Source organism: Melopsittacus undulatus, chromosome 5 (assembly GCF_012275295.1).
Source record: "Melopsittacus undulatus isolate bMelUnd1 chromosome 5, bMelUnd1.mat.Z, whole genome shotgun sequence".
In the NCBI taxonomy this organism is placed as follows: domain Eukaryota; kingdom Metazoa; phylum Chordata; class Aves; order Psittaciformes; family Psittaculidae; genus Melopsittacus; species Melopsittacus undulatus.
Genome location: NC_047531.1, coordinates 65,885,763 through 65,908,032, shown reverse-complemented (window position 1 = coordinate 65,908,032; position 22,270 = coordinate 65,885,763). Strand labels below are relative to the sequence as shown.

General features: G+C 38.3%; 1 protein-coding gene across 1 annotated transcript in view; it reads right to left on the bottom strand.

Annotated features, from left to right (window-relative positions):
- Window positions 1-22,270, bottom strand: part of TRHDE (thyrotropin releasing hormone degrading enzyme) — a 213,510-nt gene that overhangs the window by 20,619 nt on the left and 170,621 nt on the right. Inside the window, exons 11-14 of the mRNA XM_034063129.1 lie at window positions 21,033-21,166; window positions 20,879-20,934; window positions 2,462-2,609; window positions 130-227 (exon numbers count right to left, since the gene is read on the bottom strand). Of these exons, the coding sequence (XP_033919020.1) occupies window positions 130-227; window positions 2,462-2,609; window positions 20,879-20,934; window positions 21,033-21,166 (436 nt within the window). The remainder of the gene's footprint in view (window positions 1-129; window positions 228-2,461; window positions 2,610-20,878; window positions 20,935-21,032; window positions 21,167-22,270) is intronic.

Genomic DNA, 22,270 nt, shown 5'->3' with positions numbered 1-22,270 from the left:
CAGAAGAACAATAGAGCTAGGAAAGTATGACATGCTGAAGATTACACCAAAATTTAGGAAAGTACATTATTACAACTACATCCCACAAAAAAAGAAAAAAAAACAATAAAAAAAGAAATATAACAGTACTCATGTTGGTATGATGCTTGAACAAGAGATTTGTTTAAATTATTCGTTGGCCATCCAAGCTTGAGATACATTGATGCAACTTGTCTTAATATATACTCCTGAGGGAAGAAAGAAAAATATATTTAATGATAATTTTATTCCTTATTTAAGATTGAAATAATACTGACTATTGAAGTTTTAGTTGGTTTTTTTGTTTGTCAACCTCAGTGTCTGATTTTCCAAAGATTTTCATTTGCATTTAGCAAAGCAACATGTCTGCCTATAATCCTTTCATTGCTATAGTGAGTAGTCTGTAGAACAGCTATTTGATTAGACGCCTGGTATAAGACAATTTATTGTCATAAACCCCGTCAATTTAAAAGTTTATTACATGTTATTTTGAACTCACAATACACAACTGAAAATCTGCAAGAGTGTCAATAGCTTAATTTCTACTCTATAGCCAATCTCAACTACAACGCACATGTACACTCTTTAAAGAATATTGGTTTAATAGCCATAGCAATAAACATTACAGAAGTACATTCAATTAGCTTCAGCATACAGAACAATGTGGCTGCAAAAAAGCTTTGTACATTTAATAACACTATGTTTTAAGTTAAGGTTTTTGGTGTGCTTAAAAAACAAAAAAAAGCCCAAGATTTACTTTAGTTACTTTTACTTTTTACACAGGAGACATATTTACATATTCTGAGAAGTTGTGAAGAAAGAAAATCATTGTATACAGGGTAATCTTTTGCAGACTGAAAAAAGAGATATCTGAGATATGAAGACCCACGCAGGCCAATATATATTTTATTACTGTGGATGCATGTGCATGTATATATGATGTCAACACAAAAGTAAATTCATAGTGCAACTTTCTCTAGCAGATACATTATTCTGTGACTAAAAAGACTTTTTATTTTCTGTTATCACCTTTGCTAGCAAAGCTCTCATCAGTAGTGATAAAACACAACACAGCCATGAATTTTACTGGTTTTATTTATCAAAACTGTGTTTTCTTTAGACAGCCTTGTTTAAAAGTGATACAGCAATGGCAGGCTCATAAGAATTTTTCTGTGCAGCTAACAACAGACTAAACATGCAAATTATTACATCATTTTATATAATGGCTCTGGTTTCCATGTAGGCCTACACTGTAGGTTCATAAAGAATTTCAATGTATCTTCACTAATCTGTAGTATTTGTTCTACAAAATTTCTTTTCCATGTCAGCAGGTAGCTCTATGTATGTGTGTGTATATATATACTTGTATGTACTTTTATATGTATATACATACATGCAGCCACCTCTAGCCTCCTGTTGTCTGACTATGTGTGTTTGTGGGCACACAGACTCACAAGCAAACCCATGTTTAAATTAAAAAATACCTTTAAGCATTTCAGGCTTTAGAGGGTTTGTAAATTTGAAGGCATTATAAAATTATATAAAATTACAGTACGTTGGCCTTTGAAAATACATAGCCTCCATAAAATTCCTAATGAATTAAAAGGCAAGAGTTCATAAGTGTCACTGGCTGCAATCAAGTCCTGTGAACTTTATAAAACATGCTTCAATGTACTTTTAGGTAAAATGTTAAAATGTTTGTCAGTCTATCTTAATTATGTAGTGCTAGCTGTTACTGGTCTCTTCGGATCCAATTATGAATGGGCTTTTGACTCAATAGAGATCTAATCCTTGTTAATTAAGGTAACTGCATTGAATTCAACATGGCTTTTTGGATGAAATAATGACTACAAATCTTCACTTCAGTTGTATGCGTCTTGTTGAGTTATGTTCGCATTTAGTTTCATTTAGGTTGAGCTTGGGCATTAACCTAAATATCGTTGTGGGGCTCCTCAAGAGAAAATCTGGAAACAGATTACTTTGGCTCTTTTAAGTGAAATACTTTACTTGACATAATATTTTATAGGATATATAATTACCTTTCCTTCTGCTAATCATATATGCCTCAAACAACAGTTATCACTATTCAAATGCAAATGAACCAAAGCTTGACAATTGCTATGTTTAAATAAAGAATAATTAAGAAGAAAGCTAATATCCCTAGGTCATTTACAGTATATGACTAGGAATAGCTTAACTCCTGGCAATGAGAGGAGGTGGAGTAAGAGAAAGAAAAAGGATAGAAGGACGGAAGGATGGATGGATGGAACGAATGAAGGACAGAAGGAAGGAAGGATGGATGGAAGGACAGATGAAAGGAAGGAAGGACGGACAGAAGGAAGGAACAAGGACAGAAGGACGGATGGAAAGAAGGAAGAAAGGATGGAAGGAAGCAAGCAAGGATGGACAGAAGGATGGATGGAAGGAAGGTTGTATATCTTACATTGAAGATGTTGTAGTTTTCTGCTCGGTCCAGCAATTTATCTAGAGGATAAAGAGCTCGGCTGGCAGCATGCCAAGGCAGAAAATCCTTCTCCTCTGAAAAGTATCTGATAATCTCCAAAGGGATATTCTGAGGCAAATAACCAGCTCTGCACAATAAAAGATACTAGTGTTAAATTGATTTTGCAGAAGATACCCAATGAGGCAAAAATTACTTTTTTCCTTTTTTTTTTAAGAAATTAAAAGACAGAAAAGCATTAGAAACTTATTACATTAAAATGACAAAAGACAACCTTACAAAAACCAGCAACTCACAGTCACTCCCAACACATGCAAGCATACTTATGGATGAAGGAAGCCATGAACACACATGAAAAAACTAGACAAGCTGTCCATACTTTGCATGGAATCCTGTGGCTATGAAAGACGTGAACAATGAAGTAACTGACTTTAAGCAAAAAGCAAAAGGAAGACGTCTGCTGATTTGTAGGATAGGAAGATGTCTGCATAATATCAATGACTCAAAACATTTTGCTTCAGAGAACATTTCTGCTGGCCATGGGCAATTGGGAAGAACTAGTGGCAAGGAAGCATCTTCGGTTTCAGTTATCTTCCCCTCTTTTTTCTCTCCTTTGAAGCTACCTTTTGAAATAACATATCCAGTGACATCACTTTGACTAAGGATGTTCCAGCACTTTCCACATTAACTATGTTTTTTCAGGTGTTTATAAATCAATCAGAATTTTGACCTTTTTTTTTTAGTCATAAAAGACCAAAAAGAAGAAGGTTACTCCATTTTACAGAGCTTCCTTATTTCTGAAGCAACAGAGTATCATTAGGATGAGTTCTAGGTCTTAATATTTTGTAAAGATATGTAACCAAAATTACGGAGCTAGAAGCAAGCAGGATTGACTGCAGTTAAAAATCTTGGAGATAACATTAGCAAAGAGGTAAACTAGCTTGAAGTTGCATATGTGTAATTAGTTCCTAATGGGATCTATGATTATTGTTACTGATAATTTGATTGACATGAGAAGGCTTGGAGTATGGAACAAGAGAAATAGCTCTAGGTAACATGCTGCTTAAGGAATAAACAGAAGGATGTTTATTATAGCTATACTAATGGACATTTAGGAATATGCTTCCAAAATTAAATCTCTCTATGCTAAGTGCGAAAAGGAAATCATCATCGCAAACCAAACAGATTATTTCTTTTTAAGCTTAACCTCCTCATAAAGACATGTAAGAAGTGACTCAGGGAGATCTATCTCTTATTCCTGAGCTCTTGGTTTTCCTAATCATTTTCAAAATCATGATACTTAGCTGATGATACTCATCCTGTTCACAACAGGAACTGTTACTCTCATCAGTCACTGCTTCTAACTTCCAAATTCATCAGCCCATGCAATTATGCCTTCCTCTCCTGCTGTCCCCCACTTTTACTGTTGTTTCCTTAACAGTCTATTCCTTCTTACAAAAACAGATTGTGGGAAAGTTCGAATCAGTCCCGAGAGCAGGAATAGGGATAAGGAGAGGTCCTTGTGAATGATATTATTATATAAATGGCAACAAATTCATCACTTCAGATCAGGGAAAGTGGTTATGGGTGCTATGATCAATGATAAACTCTGTCAGCACATGTTGTTAATACCTTTCAAGTACAGCTGCTAGGCTGGACTTCTGAGAGAACTTGAGCAGAGACATATCAAAAATCCTCTTACAGTGGCAGTTAAGATAGGAGCACTTCCCCAGAGAAAACAGAAGTGTTTTAGCAACTTTGCCATGGCAGGATGTTCTTTATATTCTACATTATTTTATTGTATGGACGCCTACAGAAAACTATGATCGTACTATTCGTTCACCCTCAGCCACTAAGCCATGTTTATGAACTTCTTATTCCAAATACACCACACTCACAGAGTATTTGCCATTATATTGTTTCTGTAATTCTGTCCATTCTGTCAAGATAAGTACATTCATTGATTTACCTTTTTGTGTGGAATGTGGCATATATGTCATCAAACATTACATTTCTATAACAGCTTAAAAAGCTGTATTTTCATTCACAAAAAAAAAAAAAGGCAAGAGTTTGGTAAGGTTGCTAATTTTTTGGTATTCATAGTTTGGAAAATAGGATACAAGAAGCTCTGACCCGAAACCACAAAAGGGATAAACCAGAAACTGTAAAACGGACTTAAAAGTCCTAGAACCTAGATCACAGGTCTAGGACCTGTGTGACTTGTCCTAGGACAAGTCTATCATGACAATCAGGTTAGCAGAAGACAGAAAATAGCCAAAGCACCTTGACTGTGGTGAGCTATGTTCTAGTATCCTGCATCTCCACAAAGCACAGTGTTTGGTTTCTTAAGCTTTGTATTTTACTACAATCGTATTCCATAACTTTACATTAAAGGCTTGATCAGCACTAAGAGTAATTTCAAGACTTCTCTTTCCTAGGGGATACTGCATCCAGCAAGATGTACTGCCTCTTGAACAGTGGCAAACTCTCTCATCAGCCAAGGGGTGCTGGCACACATCTGGGATTCACCTTCATCAAGAGAACCTTTCAAAGATGGTTACAGAGGATCTGGCCAGAAAATCAAACAAGGAAGGAATGGTCAAAGACTCACAAGTGTCACAGGATATGTGACAAACACACACCTCCAGCTGGCTGACAACTGCTGAATGAAATCACTTGTGTCATTTATGGAGCAGGAAAGTACCAAGATGAGAAAAGAAGACAGAACACAGAATGAGTCTGTTCGGAGTATCTCTCTGAGCAATGGCAGAAAACAACAGACTCACAGAAATGCTCAACAGAACAGAAATGTTTAACAGTTACTACTAAAAAAATAATAAAAGTCACAGTAGCAACCTTCCCATTAAAGGAAAGAATATAAAATAACTTCCCTGTCTGGAAATATTTATTCAAAGGCACTATAGAGTATAACATTAGTTAAGTATATACTCTACACATGCAGCTGGATTTATCACTCTCTCTTCCAACAATGTCACTGGAAGGTCAGTGGCAGAAATCCTTATTTTTCTTGTGTCTTTTTAGCCATCAATCATATTTCTATCCTTAAAGTCCAGCAGAATTACTATCAGATATTGCCTGCCAAAGTCCAAATACACAAGAGCCAGGGCTGAGACAAGGTTCTATTCCAGCTTAGCCATCTCAGAGGAAAATTGAAATATTTTCTGTCACTCAGGCAATAACTGATTATAGGCTATACTGAAACCAGATAACAAACATAAACACTGCAGAAATACTGTGATGTCCGGTCTTATGCCTGGTCTGAAAAAGGTTTCTCCAGCTATGTCTCCAGTATCCACCTGAGAATCTCAGCAAGCACAAACCTACCACTGAAAAAATTCTGCAAAGGAGTCTGGGATAGCCTTGGCGAGTATCTTAACAGATAAAATAGTCAAATCAAGTGATGTCAATTCATAAACAGTGGACAGTTGTATATTGATGTTCAGGCTAAGTACTTCTCAAGTGCAGGTTAAGAAGTTTACAAAACTTCACCTACAGCATCTGGATTGAAAACACTGGAAGCTAACTTAAGAACACATCTAGTCCCTCCCCTACCCAAAGCAGGTGCATATCAATGCCATTCATAGCAAAAAATTTGTCCAGTTTTGTTTATATAGGCCTCTAGCAATGGATATCCAATGATCATTAGAATTTCAACACTCCTCTTCCTAGAGGCATAATAATAAGAACATTGTAACTCCAGTCTTTGGCCCTGTAAATATTCACAGAAGACTACCAACAGATCAATTTAATGTCCTAAATGAACTGTTGTTATGTAGGTTCAAGTATAAACTACAAAAAGCAAGAACCCTGTATACTGTACTCTAGATTCTAGATTATTTACATCACTCGTCACACAGAAATAAGCCCAGACTTAAAAAGAGCCTCTACAAGCCATCTCTAAGCCAGCATTCATCATATTGAGACATGACTACAAAAGCAAAATTTAACCAAAAAGATCACATTGGAAACACTTCACTGTTTTATCACTTTTTATCTAATTGTCCTTACCCATCAATTGATCAGCATGTCAATCATTCCACAGCCACCATTTCACATGACAACTTTAGCATGTGCTAAAACAAGGCACCACATGAGATGCGTCTTATCTGTGTTCCTAATTTCAAAGTTGTCTGCTGAACTGAACTGGAGAACAGGAGAACAGGAACACAGACTAGCAAAAAGATCTTTTTAGTTATTAGATAGATTACTTCTAGACAAACATCTTTGTGCAGCAGGTTTTTATGTCATAGAATCACAGAATCATAGAATAGTTAAGGTTGGAAAGGACCTTAAGATCATCTAATTCCAACCCCCTAACATGGGCAGGGATACCTCACAATAAACCATGTCGCCCAAGGCTCTGTGTAACCTGACCTTGAACACTGACAGGGATGGAGCATTTACCAATTTGGGCAACATATGCCAGTGCCTCACCACCCTCACAGTAAGGAACTTTCTCCTTATATCTAACCTGAACTTCCCCTGTTTAAGTTTGAACCCACTACCCCTTGTCCTATCACTAAAGCCCCTGAGGAAGACTCTCTGGCATCTTTGTAGGCTCCCTTCAGGTACTGGAAGGCTGCTATAAGGTCTCCACGCAGCCTTCTCCAGGCTGAACAGACACAACTTTCTCAGCCTGTCTTCACACAGGATGTGCTCCAGTCCCCTGATCATCCTCATGGCACTCCTCTGGACTTCTTCCAACAATTCCATGTCCTTTTTATGTTGAGGACACCAGAACTGCACACAATACTCCAAGTGAGGTCTCACAAGAGCACAGTAGAGGGGCAGAATCATCTCCTTCCACCTGCTGGTCACGCTCCTCTTGATGCAGCCCAGGATACGGTTGGCTTTCTGGGAGGTAAGCACACACTGCTGGCTCATGTTCAGTTTCTCACTGACTAACACCCCCAATTCCTTCTCTGCAGGGCTGCTCTGAATCTCTTCTCTGCCCAACCTGTAGCTGTGCCTGGGATTGCTCTGACCCAGGTGTAGGATCTTGCACTTGTCATGGTTAAGCTTCATGAGGTTGGCATCAGCCCACCTCACAAGCGTGTCAAGGTCCCTCTGGATGTCATTCCTTCTCTCCAGTGTATCAACCGAGCCACACAGCTTGGTGTCATCAGAAACTTGCTGAGGGTGCACTCAATCCCACTGTCCATGTCACCGACAAAGATGGTGAACAAGACTGGTCCCAACACTGATCCGTGAGGGACACCACTCATTACTGGTCTCCAGCTGGACATTGAACCGTTGATCACAACTCTTTGTATATGGCCATCCGGCCAGTTCTTTATCCACCAAGTGGTCCATATATCAAATTGATGTCTCCCCAATTTAGAGACAAAGATGTCATGCAGGACAGTGTCAAATGCATTACACAAGTCTAGGTAGATGATGTTGACTGCTCTACCCCTGTCCATCAGTTCCATAGCCCCAGGCCATCAAATTGGTCAGGCAGGATTTTCCCCTTGTGAAGCCATGCTGGCTGTCACCAAGCACCTTATTGTTTTTCATGTGCCCTAGCATGCCTTCCAGGAGAATCTGCTCCAAGATTTTTCCAGGCACAGATGTGAAACTGACTGGTCTGTAGTTCCCTGGGTCTTTCATTTTCCTCTTCTGGAAAATTGAGGTTATATTTCCCTTTTGCAGTCATCAGGAACTTCACTTGACTGCCATGATTTTTCAAATGTGATGGACAGTGGCTTCACAACTTCATTCACCAGTTCCTTCAGGACCTGCACATGTATATCATAAGGTCCCATGGACTTGTCCACATTCAGGTTCTTAAGATGATCTCAGGCCTGATTCTCTCCTACAGTGGGCCTAAGGTCTTAATTCTTCCAGTCCCTTCACTTGTCTTCCAAGACTTGGGTGGTGTAGTCAGAGCACTTGTTGGTGATGACTGAAGCAAAGAAGTCACTGAGAACCTCAGTTTCCTCCAAATTGAGGGAAGCCAGTTCTCCCATTTTCTTCCAGAGAGGACCCACATTATCCCTAATCTGTCTTTAGTTTACAATATACTTATAGAAGCCCTTCATGTTATCCTCGACATCTCTGGCCAGACTCAATTCTAACTGGGCATTAGCTTTTCTGACCTGATCCCTAGCTTCCCAGATAATGTCCCTGTATTCCTCCCAGGCCACCTGCCCTCACTTCCACCTTCTATAAGCTTCCTTCTTCCTTCTCTCTAAAGAGGCTGCTGACGAACTTTTGTGAAAAGTGATATCCCATTTTTACAACAAGGGCAGAGGTAGAAAAAGACCTTTCAAAAGTTAATATATATATATTAAGCAGCTTATGACATTATATAATATCATAGGCACCAACCCTCAGCAAGGTGCTATTATGCTTACACTGAAGAAATTGCTAGGATGGCCATGGCTTCAGAGAAAAGAAGCAATGAAAAGAAAGTACTGAACATGATAATGAAATGACCCTCATAAAGTATTCTCACTAAAAATCTCATGGCAATCAAAAATAATCTTTACATTACATGAGCTTTTAATGAATCAGATAAAAACAGGAGATCTAGATTATATTATGAAACATCAACGTGCATTCAGCTGCATTCTGACCTTGATTTGTTCTTTACAATGAGCCGCTGAACTTATGGACAGATCCCAGCACATTCATTTTCCCCTTAGGGACAAAGTACCAAATGGTAGTGTAATTGCCAAGGGAAAATTATTACTCTGTTCTGAATTATTTCTATCATAAATCCAGCACCAGTCAAACAGACTCTGTCACAAAACCGACAGGGTTGCCGTACAGTGATGAGAGTCCCACATACAAGGGCACCATAAATCCCTCAGTCCCACCACCCAACAAAGTCATTAGAAGTCATGTGTTTAAATCAAAATTAGAAAATCCAAGCTGGCAGCAAACTGGTTTGCAATGTTGAAACAATGAAAATGAGGTGATTTACTTGCTGCTGGTTTAAAACTCACTCTCATCGTCTGTTTCTTATGAAATATGTGAAACCTGACTAGCTTTTTTGTCTGGATAATTTTGAAGGGGGAAAATGCAGCTCTTCAGAACACAGATGTGCGACTCAGATCAACTTCAGATTTGTTTCTGTGCATATGCAATATATGAATAACTAGACTTTAATCATTAACCCATAAAGGGACAGTTTAAAATAAGTTCTGATACTTTTTCATTGATTCTTTACTGTGTGGGTGGTGAGGCACTGGAATGGGCTGCCCAAGGAAGTTGTGAATGCTCCATCCCTGGCAGTGTTCAAGGCCAGGTTAGACAGAGCCTTAGGTGACATAGTTTAGCATGAGGTATTCCTGTCCATAGCAGGGGGTTGGAACTTGATAATCTTAAGGTCCTTTTCAACCCTAACTATTCTATGACTCATTCTTTTCCTTTAAAATCAATTTATGTGGATTAGATTAATTCACAGAGAAACTTGGTGCCAATGAACATTCACATTTAATTATATTTTGCATTTTCTAACCCTACTAATTTTTCCTGGACCTACCAGGGACTGGTGACCCCACTGATATATTCAGGATATTCTTTCCCACAGTGCTTAAACAGCAGTTCTTTAACAGCTGAGTGTAAGCAGGTGTGTAGAACCCTCACACATAAAAAAAGCTTTGAGCAAGATGACCCATGCAACAGGGAAACTAACTCTTGTAGTCACAGATTTCACCTTCCACTCCCACAGGACTGGGAAGTCAAGACAAAAAATTTATGATGACTCACATTTATGTTCATTAAGGGAAGGCAGGAAAAGAAAGTTTTTTCATTGAAAACTAACAAGTAACCTGTAAAAAAACCACCCTGTGATCTCCAGCATCAAAGAATGATCTGCATCATCTTCCACTTCCAGGGTTGGGCAGACTTAGGGGCAGGTAAGGACTGACTTGGAGGCATTATGATTTGTACCAGCTCTGGACTTCCACACAAACAGGACAGGAATGCACATGTGCTCTTTGATAAATTCAACAGCAAAATGTAGCTTACATTCTCATTTTAAGTACTGAATTTAACCGGCATCCAATCTCTCCAACATCAAAGGATTCAGAGAGCATAACTGTTTTAGGTGCAGCCTGCCTATTATTATGTTTTCTTACATGCAAAATATTTGAGGACTCTTCAAGTGACATTCAACTGCACACAAGAGCATTTGAAGCATCCTACAAAGAACAGTTCAAATTTAATGTAATTATCAGAGCATCACATAGCTTAAATTTTCTTGCACAGTTTTAGAGTTGCCACATAAGCAATGACTAATATTTGAATTAATCACTTTTGTTGAAAACAGAAAAAAAAAACTTAAAACTTTCTGTGTTTGTAAAAATACAACAAAAAATCCTCAAAACTGGAGCTCAGTATCTCTCTTCTCCTCTTTCCCCCCCTATAAAAAAAAGTAAAATAAAAGGAATCAAAAATAGCAATGCAAGATGAAAAGGAATGATCTTACTGCTGAAAATTAAGACCGCAGTTAGGTATGTCAGTTTTTCATCATCATGAAACGCCAATATTTGAGATATCATTCATGTACTTAACTAAAGAAGTTTGAAAGTATTTCCAGGGCTAAGAGATGTCAATTTCAGATGACGCAATTATTAAAAGTGTTATTTATTTTATTTCTTGATTACTTTGTTGGAAAGGTACAATGAAACAGTCCTTCTATTCATTAAGTCGTCAAACAGGCAATGGCATCTATGAGAGCATGTTTGTACAAATTCAAAAATGAGTTAGTTTACTATTATTATAGAATCATAGAATGGTTTGGGTTGGAAAGAACCTTAAAAATCATTTAGTTCCACTCCTCCTGCCACAAGCAGGGACACCTTCCACTAAACCAGGTTGCCCAAAGCCTTGTCCAGTCTGGCCTTCAAGTACTTCCAGGGATGGGGCAGCCACAGCATCTCTGGGCAACCTGTTCCTGTGACTCACCTCCCTCCCACTAAAGGACTTCTTCCTAATACCTAATCTAAATCTACCCTCTTCCAGTTTAAAGATATTACCCCTTGTCCTATCACTACAATCCCCTGTACTAAGTCCCTCTCCAGATTTCTTATAGGCCCCCTTTAGGTACTAGAAGGCTGCTCTAAGGTCTCCCTGGAGCTTTCTCTTCTCCAGGCTAAACAAGCCCAACTCTTCAGCCTGTCTTCATAGGAGAGTTCTCCAGCCCTCTGATCAACTTTGTGGCTCTCCTCTGGACTCACTCCAACAGCTCCATGTCCTTGTTATGTTGCAGGCCTCAGAGCTGGATGCAGTACTACATGTGGTGTCTCACAAGAGCAGAGTAGAGAAGCAGAATCACCTCCTTAGACCTGTTGGTCATGGTCCTTTTGATGCAGTCCAGCATATGGACTTCTTTCTGGGCTGCAAGTGAACATGGTCATTGATCTTCTCAACATCAACACTAAAACACCCCAAAGTTTTGTTCCTCAGGACTGCTCTTAATCCATTCTCTGCCCATCTTGTATTTGTGTTTGGGATTGTCCCGACCCAGGTGCAGGGCACAATACTTTTTCATCTCTCTCTTTTTTCCTGTTCTAATGTTTATGATTTGCATATCAGTCAACCAAGTGAAACGTGTTTTAAAGCTAGAAACTTCATATGGAAAGCACAGAAAGCTGCCCTTGAAAATACAAAGACAAGTTGAATTTTGTTTACCAGAATAACTACAGAATTGGATATTATTTCTGTAAATATTTCTGTAAAATTCCTGTAAAAGCAGTTCCCTATAAATATATTTATAATAAAAGATTATCTGAAATTCTCATACTTTCACCTATCTTCTTATCTCCATTTTACAGGAAGTGTATAACAAAAACAGCATTCCAAGTTTCTCTAGTCCCTGTGCAGACCCTCAGCCTAACACAGTCCTTCCTGTCATTTATTGTTTGACTTCTGCGTAAGGAAAAACACACTTCTAGGTAAATAGGGAGGAGCTAAACTAACACAACATTGTCAAGTGAAACTGCTTTATAAAGTCACCAACTGAAGACAAAAAGCCCCCAAGGTATAATCTGTACTTTGAATTCAAAAGTTCACCCTGGCAGTATGTTCTGGCAAGCAGGTGGAGCATACACCCACAAAGGCCCTCTCTAGACAACAATCTTGGCCAACAGCAATCAGATGAGCCCAAAAAGTAAGATCGTTTCTGAAAAGCAACTGTGCAGACAGGTGAAAGCAGGAGGCAAAGTAGTCAGTAGCCTGAAGAGGCAAACGTTTTTGTTAATGCTGATGAGGCACCAGCATTGTCCTTTCTAGCTAGAAAAGTTAGCTCTTGCTTTTTATTCATATATACTTTGTTGATGCTGGGAAAAGAAAGGGTGTCTAGAGCAGTACCTCCAGCCTCTCAGGGTGGTTTGTTGCTACTACCTTGACCAAGGAAGCCACAGAGTCTTTTGCTCCACATACTAATCCTGTCAGACTCTCAGAAGGAAGAAAAAATGTGCTTCTGGGATAAGGTGGGAAAAAAAAGTGTTTATTGTGAGAGGGCAGGTGAGAGAGGTGGAGAAAAGGGCTGACAAGGCAACTGTGGGGAAGAAAAAGGGGCATGATGATTCAAGGAAGGTACAGGGAACAGGTGTATGCTAGGTAGGAGAAGATAGGGCCCCCATAGAATGACATAAGTTGTGATGCTGGACAAAGACTTCTCCTTGCCCCACCAACACACAGGTTTTTGAAGCCATATTTGCACCTCTCATCCTCCTTTGCAATACTTAAGGTTGCTAAGAAGCCTTCAGCAAGCTCCACTCATGCCACTCTCTTCTTCTTGTTTAACCCTAAACTCCAAGTTAAGCATTCTCTTGAAGTGCAATGTGGGCCTGGTTTAAATAATGTTCCCACAACAAATTTCACAGATTGTTCCTCTCCCCTGTCATTACACAGCAGTCGCTGGCATCTGTACTGCAACATAGATACATCCATACCAAGCTGACTTCAGAGACCAGCTTGAACCATAGCAGACCAAGACCATGGAGTGAAAAGACATTGGGCTAACTATCATTAGCTAGAAATAATTCTTTCATTCCCTTGAAACCAGAGTCATGTTTTCCTGACAGTTTATTCTGGTTCATCTAAGAATAGAGTTAGTGTAGTCTGCAGGAAAAAAAAAATAACAAAACCACACTTACTGCTATAATAATTGAGAAGTACCAGAAATAATTGAAGTATAGTCAAATTTTGTGGGGATGTACATTAAGAATATCATCCACTTCTCCAGGATAAATGTATACTAGACCAAGACCTACCCCTCCACTAAACAATCTGCAGAGAACTCAGGTCTATTGTTTCTCTTTTGTATGTGCTGAAGAGACTTCTACTTCTTTCCTGGCTCTGAGCAGGATGTCAGTCCCGGATGCTCTCTCAGCATCAGCACTACCCTGGAATGTGCTGTACAATTGCTTTATTGCTCTTTGCTACACAGCAGAATTAGATGCACATATAATATGCACTGTGAAAGCAGAATTGACATTTGTGTGCTTACTCTTAAGAATCGCTTCGATTCTTCCTGTACAAACCTATGCAAATGTTAGCAGGAAATATGTATCTCCACGTAAAGCAGGTATCAAGGCTTTGAGACATCACAGAACATATGGACTGTCAAGCAGCATATGGAATGAATGATGGCTACATAAAAATATTTGTAGCTTTCTATTTTCTCTTTAAAAAGTGCAGCTGCTCTGACCCATTGAGCAAGTATTTATGCCAAAGGAAATGAAACAACATTTATGGAAGCCATATCTAAACCAATGGCTGGTGAATCATCACCAAAATTTGCTTGACAGTGAAAGAGCTACTATGGCATCTGCTGAAATTATTTAGATGAGGCCTCACTTATTAAAATAGTAAGTCTATACCACTATTAATCAAGCATGATATAAACTACCGATCTAATACTCACTCCCTTAGGTGGTACTCAGAAGCACTAATTAAGGGAGCTGCTTAACATATCTGTTGTTTGCCTCTATGTTGTCCTATCAGCAAATGTGATCAGAAGTAATAATAAAGGCTGGAGTTAAAATGCAGTTTATTCATTTAAATGGACCCTACATGATTGTTTGTGAATACCCAAGCAAAACAAGGTCAACAACCCTGGATGTGGCTGTTGAAATTTTGAAATATTTTGAAGTACATTAATTGGGCTAGATGAGAACTTCTACTTTGTCATCTATTTACTGTCCAGCCCCAGAATATTAAATGGGTCTTCATTGACTTTTTCTGACATTACACTGAACACGACTTTAAGTAACACAAACAAGTGCAACATGGAACCAATTAGCCCAGATATGCTGAAAGTTTTCACATGCTACAGTAAATGATACCTTAATCTCTGGAGAAGAAAATCAACAATGAAGATCACTTCAACTCCATCGTTTAGCTTTGTTAAGTTTCCACCAGCAACTTCAAAAAAAGCAGTCTTCCAATTTAGCAATAATAACTCTGGATTTTATATGGAAGCTTATAAAGTAGAGGCTTAGTTACAAGATAACTAAATTTCCAGAAATAAGATCAGATAATCATTTTGGCAGGTGGCACTGCCTCAAGTAGCTGAATGGATAAGATGATGGCAATACTTCACACCCAGGAATTAACTTAAGGAATAGAGAGAGGGTTGGCTTTGATTTGTTGGGTTCTTTTGTTTTGTTGTTGTTGTTTTCCTGGGTGTTTTTTTTTTTAATAAAATAAAACAAGAATCCTAAAGATATGATGTTCCAGATCCCAAAAGCTATACTTGGTTAACTGGGACTTACATTTAAAGTGAATTTCTTTTTTGAAGCTGGTGAGAAGGTGATCTGGAGTAAGCATCAGCTTAGTTCAGTATTTTATTTCTGGAATCAACCTTGGAATCAAATGCACCAGCTGTTAAAGATGCTGTCAAGGGATTGGATCTGGATGTATATATTGGAATGCAGGTTGCCACTGCTTTTTCCTTTACCTTCAGATTTTGGTTTTCTAGAGTCAGCAGAACTCACAGCTTGAAAAGAAGCAACTCAAGAAGAACTGATTAATGGCAGGAAAACAATTATCAAAATTCATCATACATCTGCACCAGGCTCCTGATATTGGCCTAGTGAACGAAATTCTGAGAGAGAGGAACTCTCAGGAAGGCCATCTGCAGCAGAGAAGTCACTTAGTTCACAGATAATTCTGAGGGTATATTTTTTTGTCATTGCTCATTTCTGACATAGCTCCATGTATTTGTGAAGTCTAAAGGGGCAGGCTTTTCTGGCTTAAAAAAATTTCATCTTAAGATTCTATAGCTCACTCTCCCCCTAAACTGTGAAAGGAAATGGATAGCTCTCCAACATGGCCATCCATCCCTGAAGAAGAAGAACAATTATTTAACAACACTGCTTCACACTTTCTCATTAATCCAGTTAAGAAAAAGCTTCTGATAAACATCAAAGAAATGCTGCCAAGAAATATACAGAAACTACTGTCAAGTTTTATCTCTGGCCTTTGTTAATGCGTAACCTTTGTAGTCTTGTACCGTGTAGTCAGTGTAGTCTTGACATGCACTGTGCTGTCACTAGGCCTCTATATTCCCTTTCCCACCTGAAAGGGAACCATGAGCAATATCTGAATATCCAGGAGCTCCACCACTATCTCTTCAATCACAGCACAGAAGACAAGGTATTAAAGTATAGCAACACAGTTTGTCAGCATTAAAAAAAAAAATTTCCTGGAGCCATTGGCATGCAAACCAAGAACCTGCCACCTTAACATGGTGAGCTGACTACAGTGCAGGTAGGATCAAAGGGGAATGAAACACACATTGGGTTTCAAGAGACAAAACTGATGGATTCTTCCAGAACTGGAAAGAACAGTAACTATTTTAGATGACAGTAAAATAGGTATCCATAGACACATCTCATTCAACAATGGTTAATGCTGAACACAAACCAGACCTATTGATTTTACATAATATTGGATTAAGTTAACCAGTTTAATGAGGGGAAATCAATATTAAGATTTAGAGCCCAGCAAGGAAGAAGCAGGGGTGATACAACACTCTTTATATTAGGAGGGTAATTTATCTTATGCTATGTGGTTAAATGGCTTTGAAAGGTTAGGTGCATGCTTCTCTCCATTGTCAGTGCACTGCAAGGTGACAAACTCAGATTTATGAGTCTACCTTTGGGATACCTAAAGTAAATATCCCACCTAACCTACTCACTAACTGACCCCTTACAGTAAAGAAAGAGAGACAGAATAAGCTGACAACATTACTCACACTCTCAAGAAACAACAGGATCTTTGTTACTTCCTGTGGCACTAGTTATTGGAGCTATCTGAATTGCCCTCTGCTCTAAGCTCAGAATAGAACTACAGCTTTATTTGTCTTCTCTTGCTTTCTCAGTCAACACGTATCATTTACTACAGTCAATGTATTTTCAAATTATACTGAAGTTTGGCACAAAAAAAAACAAAGATAAAGGGTCTTCAAGAAGAAGGAGAGAGTGCCAAGGTGCTCAAGAATTTGAGTCATGTATTTCCATAAGCTATGTTACTGCCAAGGATATAGCTACTAGATCCTCAGGGTGTGTGCGTGTACTACAGCTGAGAACAGAGTTACGCTTAAAAATCTGAAAAACAAACAAGCTTGCAAGAATTCAAACACAGTGGGCAAGCTTCAGCTTTCTTTTATTGTTATTATTCACTTCAACTCTGCTTGATTAGTTTTATGGAACCAAAATACATCAAGAAGGAAGAATAAGGAATAAAATGGGCAAAACTTTATGAAATTCAAGTTATAGAGCTCAAAATATTCCTTGGAGGAATCAATTCACTTACATTGTTTATTTTTGAGAGATCATTATGCTGGGCAGTACAAGGATAATAAACATTTTGGAGGAATGAAATGAAACACACCTTAAAAAAAATGTGCTCCAAAATCATTTATCTGAGCAATGTTTTCATCTTTCTCCAGATCTAAATATAACTAAATTTTATTAAATATAACATTGTTCCACAAACAAAATCAGTTAGTAGTAAAACTACATTGAAACATCATATTAGGACATACCATATTAGGACACTGGAAAAACTGAGTGCCACTTCTTATGTGGAATGGGCATTATCTGTATCAAGTCTGTTGCTCAACAGCTAGGGAGTACTTCAAAAGTTACTAAGGACAAGGTACGTTGAAGAAATACAATCTCTTCAGTACAGTAAAAAGAATCATTTATGTTGTAAATTCTTTTGAAAAGGACCAGATTGAATTTAAATAGTTATGTTTTCATTTTCACACTATTTTAGCACTGAAAAGAATAGATAGGGATTAAAATAAAAGTACATATTCCACTCTTCTCCCTCTCAAAATGTGTATGTTTATAGTTGTAGACAAGAAGATAGATAACACATCAGTGCAACTAGGGACCACAATTGAGGACTGAATTACCCATAAAACCAGATAGTTTTCTTAGAACTCAGGTCTAAACTACCAATTACTACCTCTATGCCTGGTCAATAAGGTTACTCACCTTTTCTCATGTCACTGTCAGAGACAAGTGTACGTATTTAATCACCCCATCATGTGTCATTATATGGGCAGGGAAAAACATGAACTGTGCATTGGAGAGGAGACTGAATCAGCACTGCATCTATGAGGCAGGTAACATCCAAACCATGGTACTGCTCCAAAAGAAAGTGAAATGACTTTCTACACTGTGCCTTGCAGTAAAGGGGGGGAGCTAAGTTTTTTTTAGGCTGATGGTGGCATTTTGAACACCAACTTTTTGACAAAATTGAAAGGATCCATGTGATTTTTATAGCCCTCAGAGCTTGTATTAGGAACACTGATGTGTCCAGTCACAGCACCTGACAAAGCAGGGGCACCTGAACCACCCTGCAGCATCAACATGCAATTCTCCATTGATTGTCCCAACAAGAGCTTTTCCATCTGCTTTTACACTCCTAGAAGTTCACGTGCTCTGCCATCACAGCCTGACCCCAAGAGTCCTCTTCTAACAGTCTCTTAATGTCTCTCTAGTCCTACTCATGATAGAGGAACAGAGCATGGATTAGGACTATTCCTGACCTTTGTTTGTCTGGGAGAGTGGAAATAAAAAACAAACTCTTCTTAAATAGGTACCATAGAGTAAGCTAGCCAATTAGACTAACCAGCATCATTATAATTGTTTGGGGCTTTTTATAATAGGAAAAATGATAGATGAATAAAGTAAATCAACAAAAAGCATACCGTACCAGGCAAGTTTAGCCAGTTCCGCATATCTTATTGATGCTCTTGAAATACAGGGCATGAAACTACTGCTCGTAAACATGTAGATCTTTCCTCCACCCAGACTGGCTTGTAAGGCACATAGTCAAGGTAATACTACTGACCACAGTCTGGGCAGACATTTTAAAAAAGTGGGAATCTGGCTGCTTATCTCTGTTGGAAGAATATTTACTCACAAAGAACATCTATGCACATGTGTATACACTGTTACTATACAGCTCAACTACTTTTTCCCATGGTGCACGAGTAGCAAATGCAGCTGCAACCTGCTGCAGCTCATCATTAACAAAAGAAAGTCTTTTTACAACCTGAAATCTTGTGAAATACTTCATTGTACTCTGGTGTACTTATCACTGAAAAAGCAGCAGGATCCAGTCACCATAAAGGTGCTTTGGAAAGAAAGCAGGGAATGCTCTGGGACAGGTCAGATGAGGCTTTAGGTAACCTGGTGTAGTGAAAGGAGTTGCTGCCCATGGCAGGGGGGTTGGAACTGCATGATCCTTAAGGTCCCTTCCAACCCAAACCATTGTATACTTCTATGATTCTAATGCATTGCTGATTTAATCTGTAGGTAGTTTTTAGGCGGACAAAACTTGGCCAGACGATTCAGATTGGGCCTTTAATCAAGACCTTGCCTTTATGCTTCACAAACAAGACATCCTAGAACAGTGGCTCAGTACTGACTCTGAAGAAAAATACACCTAAAGATTCAACTTCAGAAACAGGGTTTTTTTAGTGTCTAGATTTTCAGAGAAGTCTAGCCACATCAGTCTCTGTTCAGTGCATGGGAAGTGCCACACTGACTCTGTGTAACTGCACACTGCTTCTCTGAGGTGCCAAAATCAAATTTGGAACAGACTATTACATTACTGAAAAATTAGTAGTTCTTCTAATTGTTCAGATATTTTGAAATATTCTGAAATGTGCTAGTACCCAAAAAGTACACAAATCATGGTCCACTGACATCTTAAGTGATAACCTATTTCTAGTCCTTTACTGCTGCCAGTGGGAAAATGCCACATGGCAAGAATGCAGGGCAGTGCAAAAAGCAAATGGATACTCTTCCTCTCCCCATGATACCTCATTCCCTACTACATCTCTGGATTGTTAAGTAAGGGCTAATAAATAGTTTATGCCATATATTCAACCTAGCACTGGCAGCAGGAACAAAGTGGTAGGGCACACAACTGTGTTTTACTGCAGTGATGCTGGAACGTCACTGAGCCATAATTTCTGTGTGACACTGTACCTGAATCTCAAACATCTCTGGTGACCATTTGTAGTGAAACGTACCTCAACACTGCTGATTCTTGAAAGCCCCTGCTTAAATATGGCTATAAATACACTAGGAAACAGAAAAGGCAGTAATATAAGGAATTCTCTTCATGCTGCCTTTGACATCACAGTGTTTTACTGATGCAATGTTCCCAGATACCAAGAATCAAAAAGTTTTAAATATTCCACTACTCTCATTTTACATTTTCATTGCTAACATATCAGATGCCCTGATTTCAGAATGGTGAAAATGTAATTGCCTCAATTAATAAAGAAGGCATTACTTAACAAGCACTGTGTTATCATTAACTCTGATCATAGTAAAACACAAATGTTGTATAAATTCCAGAAACGCTCAATGGAACTCTGATTTCCCATTCTGCATGAAAAGTCTCATGCAGAAAAAGAGAGAAAAAGGAGGCACTGGTAAAATGATATAATAGTACAAATCAGGGTGAAAACAATTACTGAAGCTTAAAGGTGCCTTCCATCACAAATTAAATACAGCAGGGTCTCATAAAGAAAAAACAGGAGAGGCAGGGCAGTAGGGAGAAACAGCAGAAAAAACCCTCACTCATTAGAGAAAGAGGAAAGAGATTATTTATCTCAAAAGTGTTAAATGGAACTTGCTGCAAAATTGATCATACCTCTCCAGACTCGGAAATACCCTACAGCAATTATTGATCAAGAGCAGTGAATGTGCAACAGAGCATGTTTATGTGCCATACAAAAAAAAAGAAACCAAAAAATCAAGAGGGAAAAAGAACTAAGGTGTGTTTAAAACATATTTACCTTCAAAGCACACTCAACTGCTGAGCTAATGATCGCATGAGTTACTGCAGCAATGTGTATGAGGATAGATTATCTTCAGAAAAACATACCTGGCTAGATTGAATGCATCATCGATCAAGCCTGCTCGATTACTGACAGAGATAACCTGTGAGGGGCAAGCACAAAAATTGAACCATTTAGGGTGATGAAACTGTGAAAGTTCACCTATCAAAGCAGATTTTAGGGATGAGAAGGGGAGCTTACCTCGTGGTTCCTTGTTAGCTGATTAATTAGCAGCCTCCAATTCCTAATATCATAATTAACTCTAAAGTAGCCAGTCTGGTTGATGTTCCCCAGCAACCAACTTGCCTCTTCCAAAGCAGGAACTCTGTGGTGTTCTGAAAACAAAGAACAAGATGGGAAGGGAAGTTGGTTTAAAATTTCTTTGTTAAATTCTCTCTTTCTGTAAATATCCATGAAAGCAGCAAAAATAATTTAAAGACTAACAAAAGCATTATGTTGGATTACTAATTTCATTTATCTGTTCTGATGTAGAGAGACACCAGCTTACATTCTTATGGGGCCTTTCAACCACGCAAAACTCCCGGGGTGTTTTTTTACTGGCAAATAGTATTTATATGAGAGGTGCCTATTTTAAGTCTGGTACCCTGTTTCTGACCATGCTAAAATAGCTTTCTACAACTGTAACTCCACTAATTCAATGGATGTGCTATATAGAGAAAACTAAGCCTGTGATTAAAAAAGAAATAAATTCTTAAGTGCTTCTTCATGTACTTTATACTGGATTTCAAATTAAAGTATTTCCAGCTGTACAGCTTCTAGCTACTAACCAGTGAGATGCTCCCCTTTAGAGCTAGACCAATTAACCTTATATCAACTATCCTGTTCTTCCTCTTTTGTCTCTTTTTTAAGTAATCACTTCAGGGCTGAAAGTCTAAATTTATTTTAGTATTTGTACAGCCAGGCAGTCCACAACTATTTGAAGGTCTAGGGATTTCAACAACAAAAATGCTCTGAACTCACAACACACAATTTTTTCACTATGGAAAGCATCATCATGGAATGATGCCTCAGGCTTCATTGTCTCCGGAAGGAGCCTTCAATCTAGTAAATTATTCTGACAAAATCGATCATGAACCAGAGCTCACTAAAAATTCAGCAACAATTTTCTACTATAAGTAGTTTGCACACTGTTGAGAAAAGAAACAGTATTATGCATTTTTAAAAATTAAAAAAAAAAAAATTAAAAAATTTCTTTTAAAATTCCATCAGGAATTGTTTGGTGTGCATGAATTCCGTGAAAGTAACTAATGGGAAAAAAGTTAACAATACAGCCTTCACAATTCATACATAGTATCTAGTACATAGACTTACTAAATAAAATTATTTCAGCCTTTCTTATATAAAAGTAATTTCTGAGGAAATAATAGATGACTAGGACTGCAGATAAAGGTTGTTACGACTAAATACCTCTAGCAAAA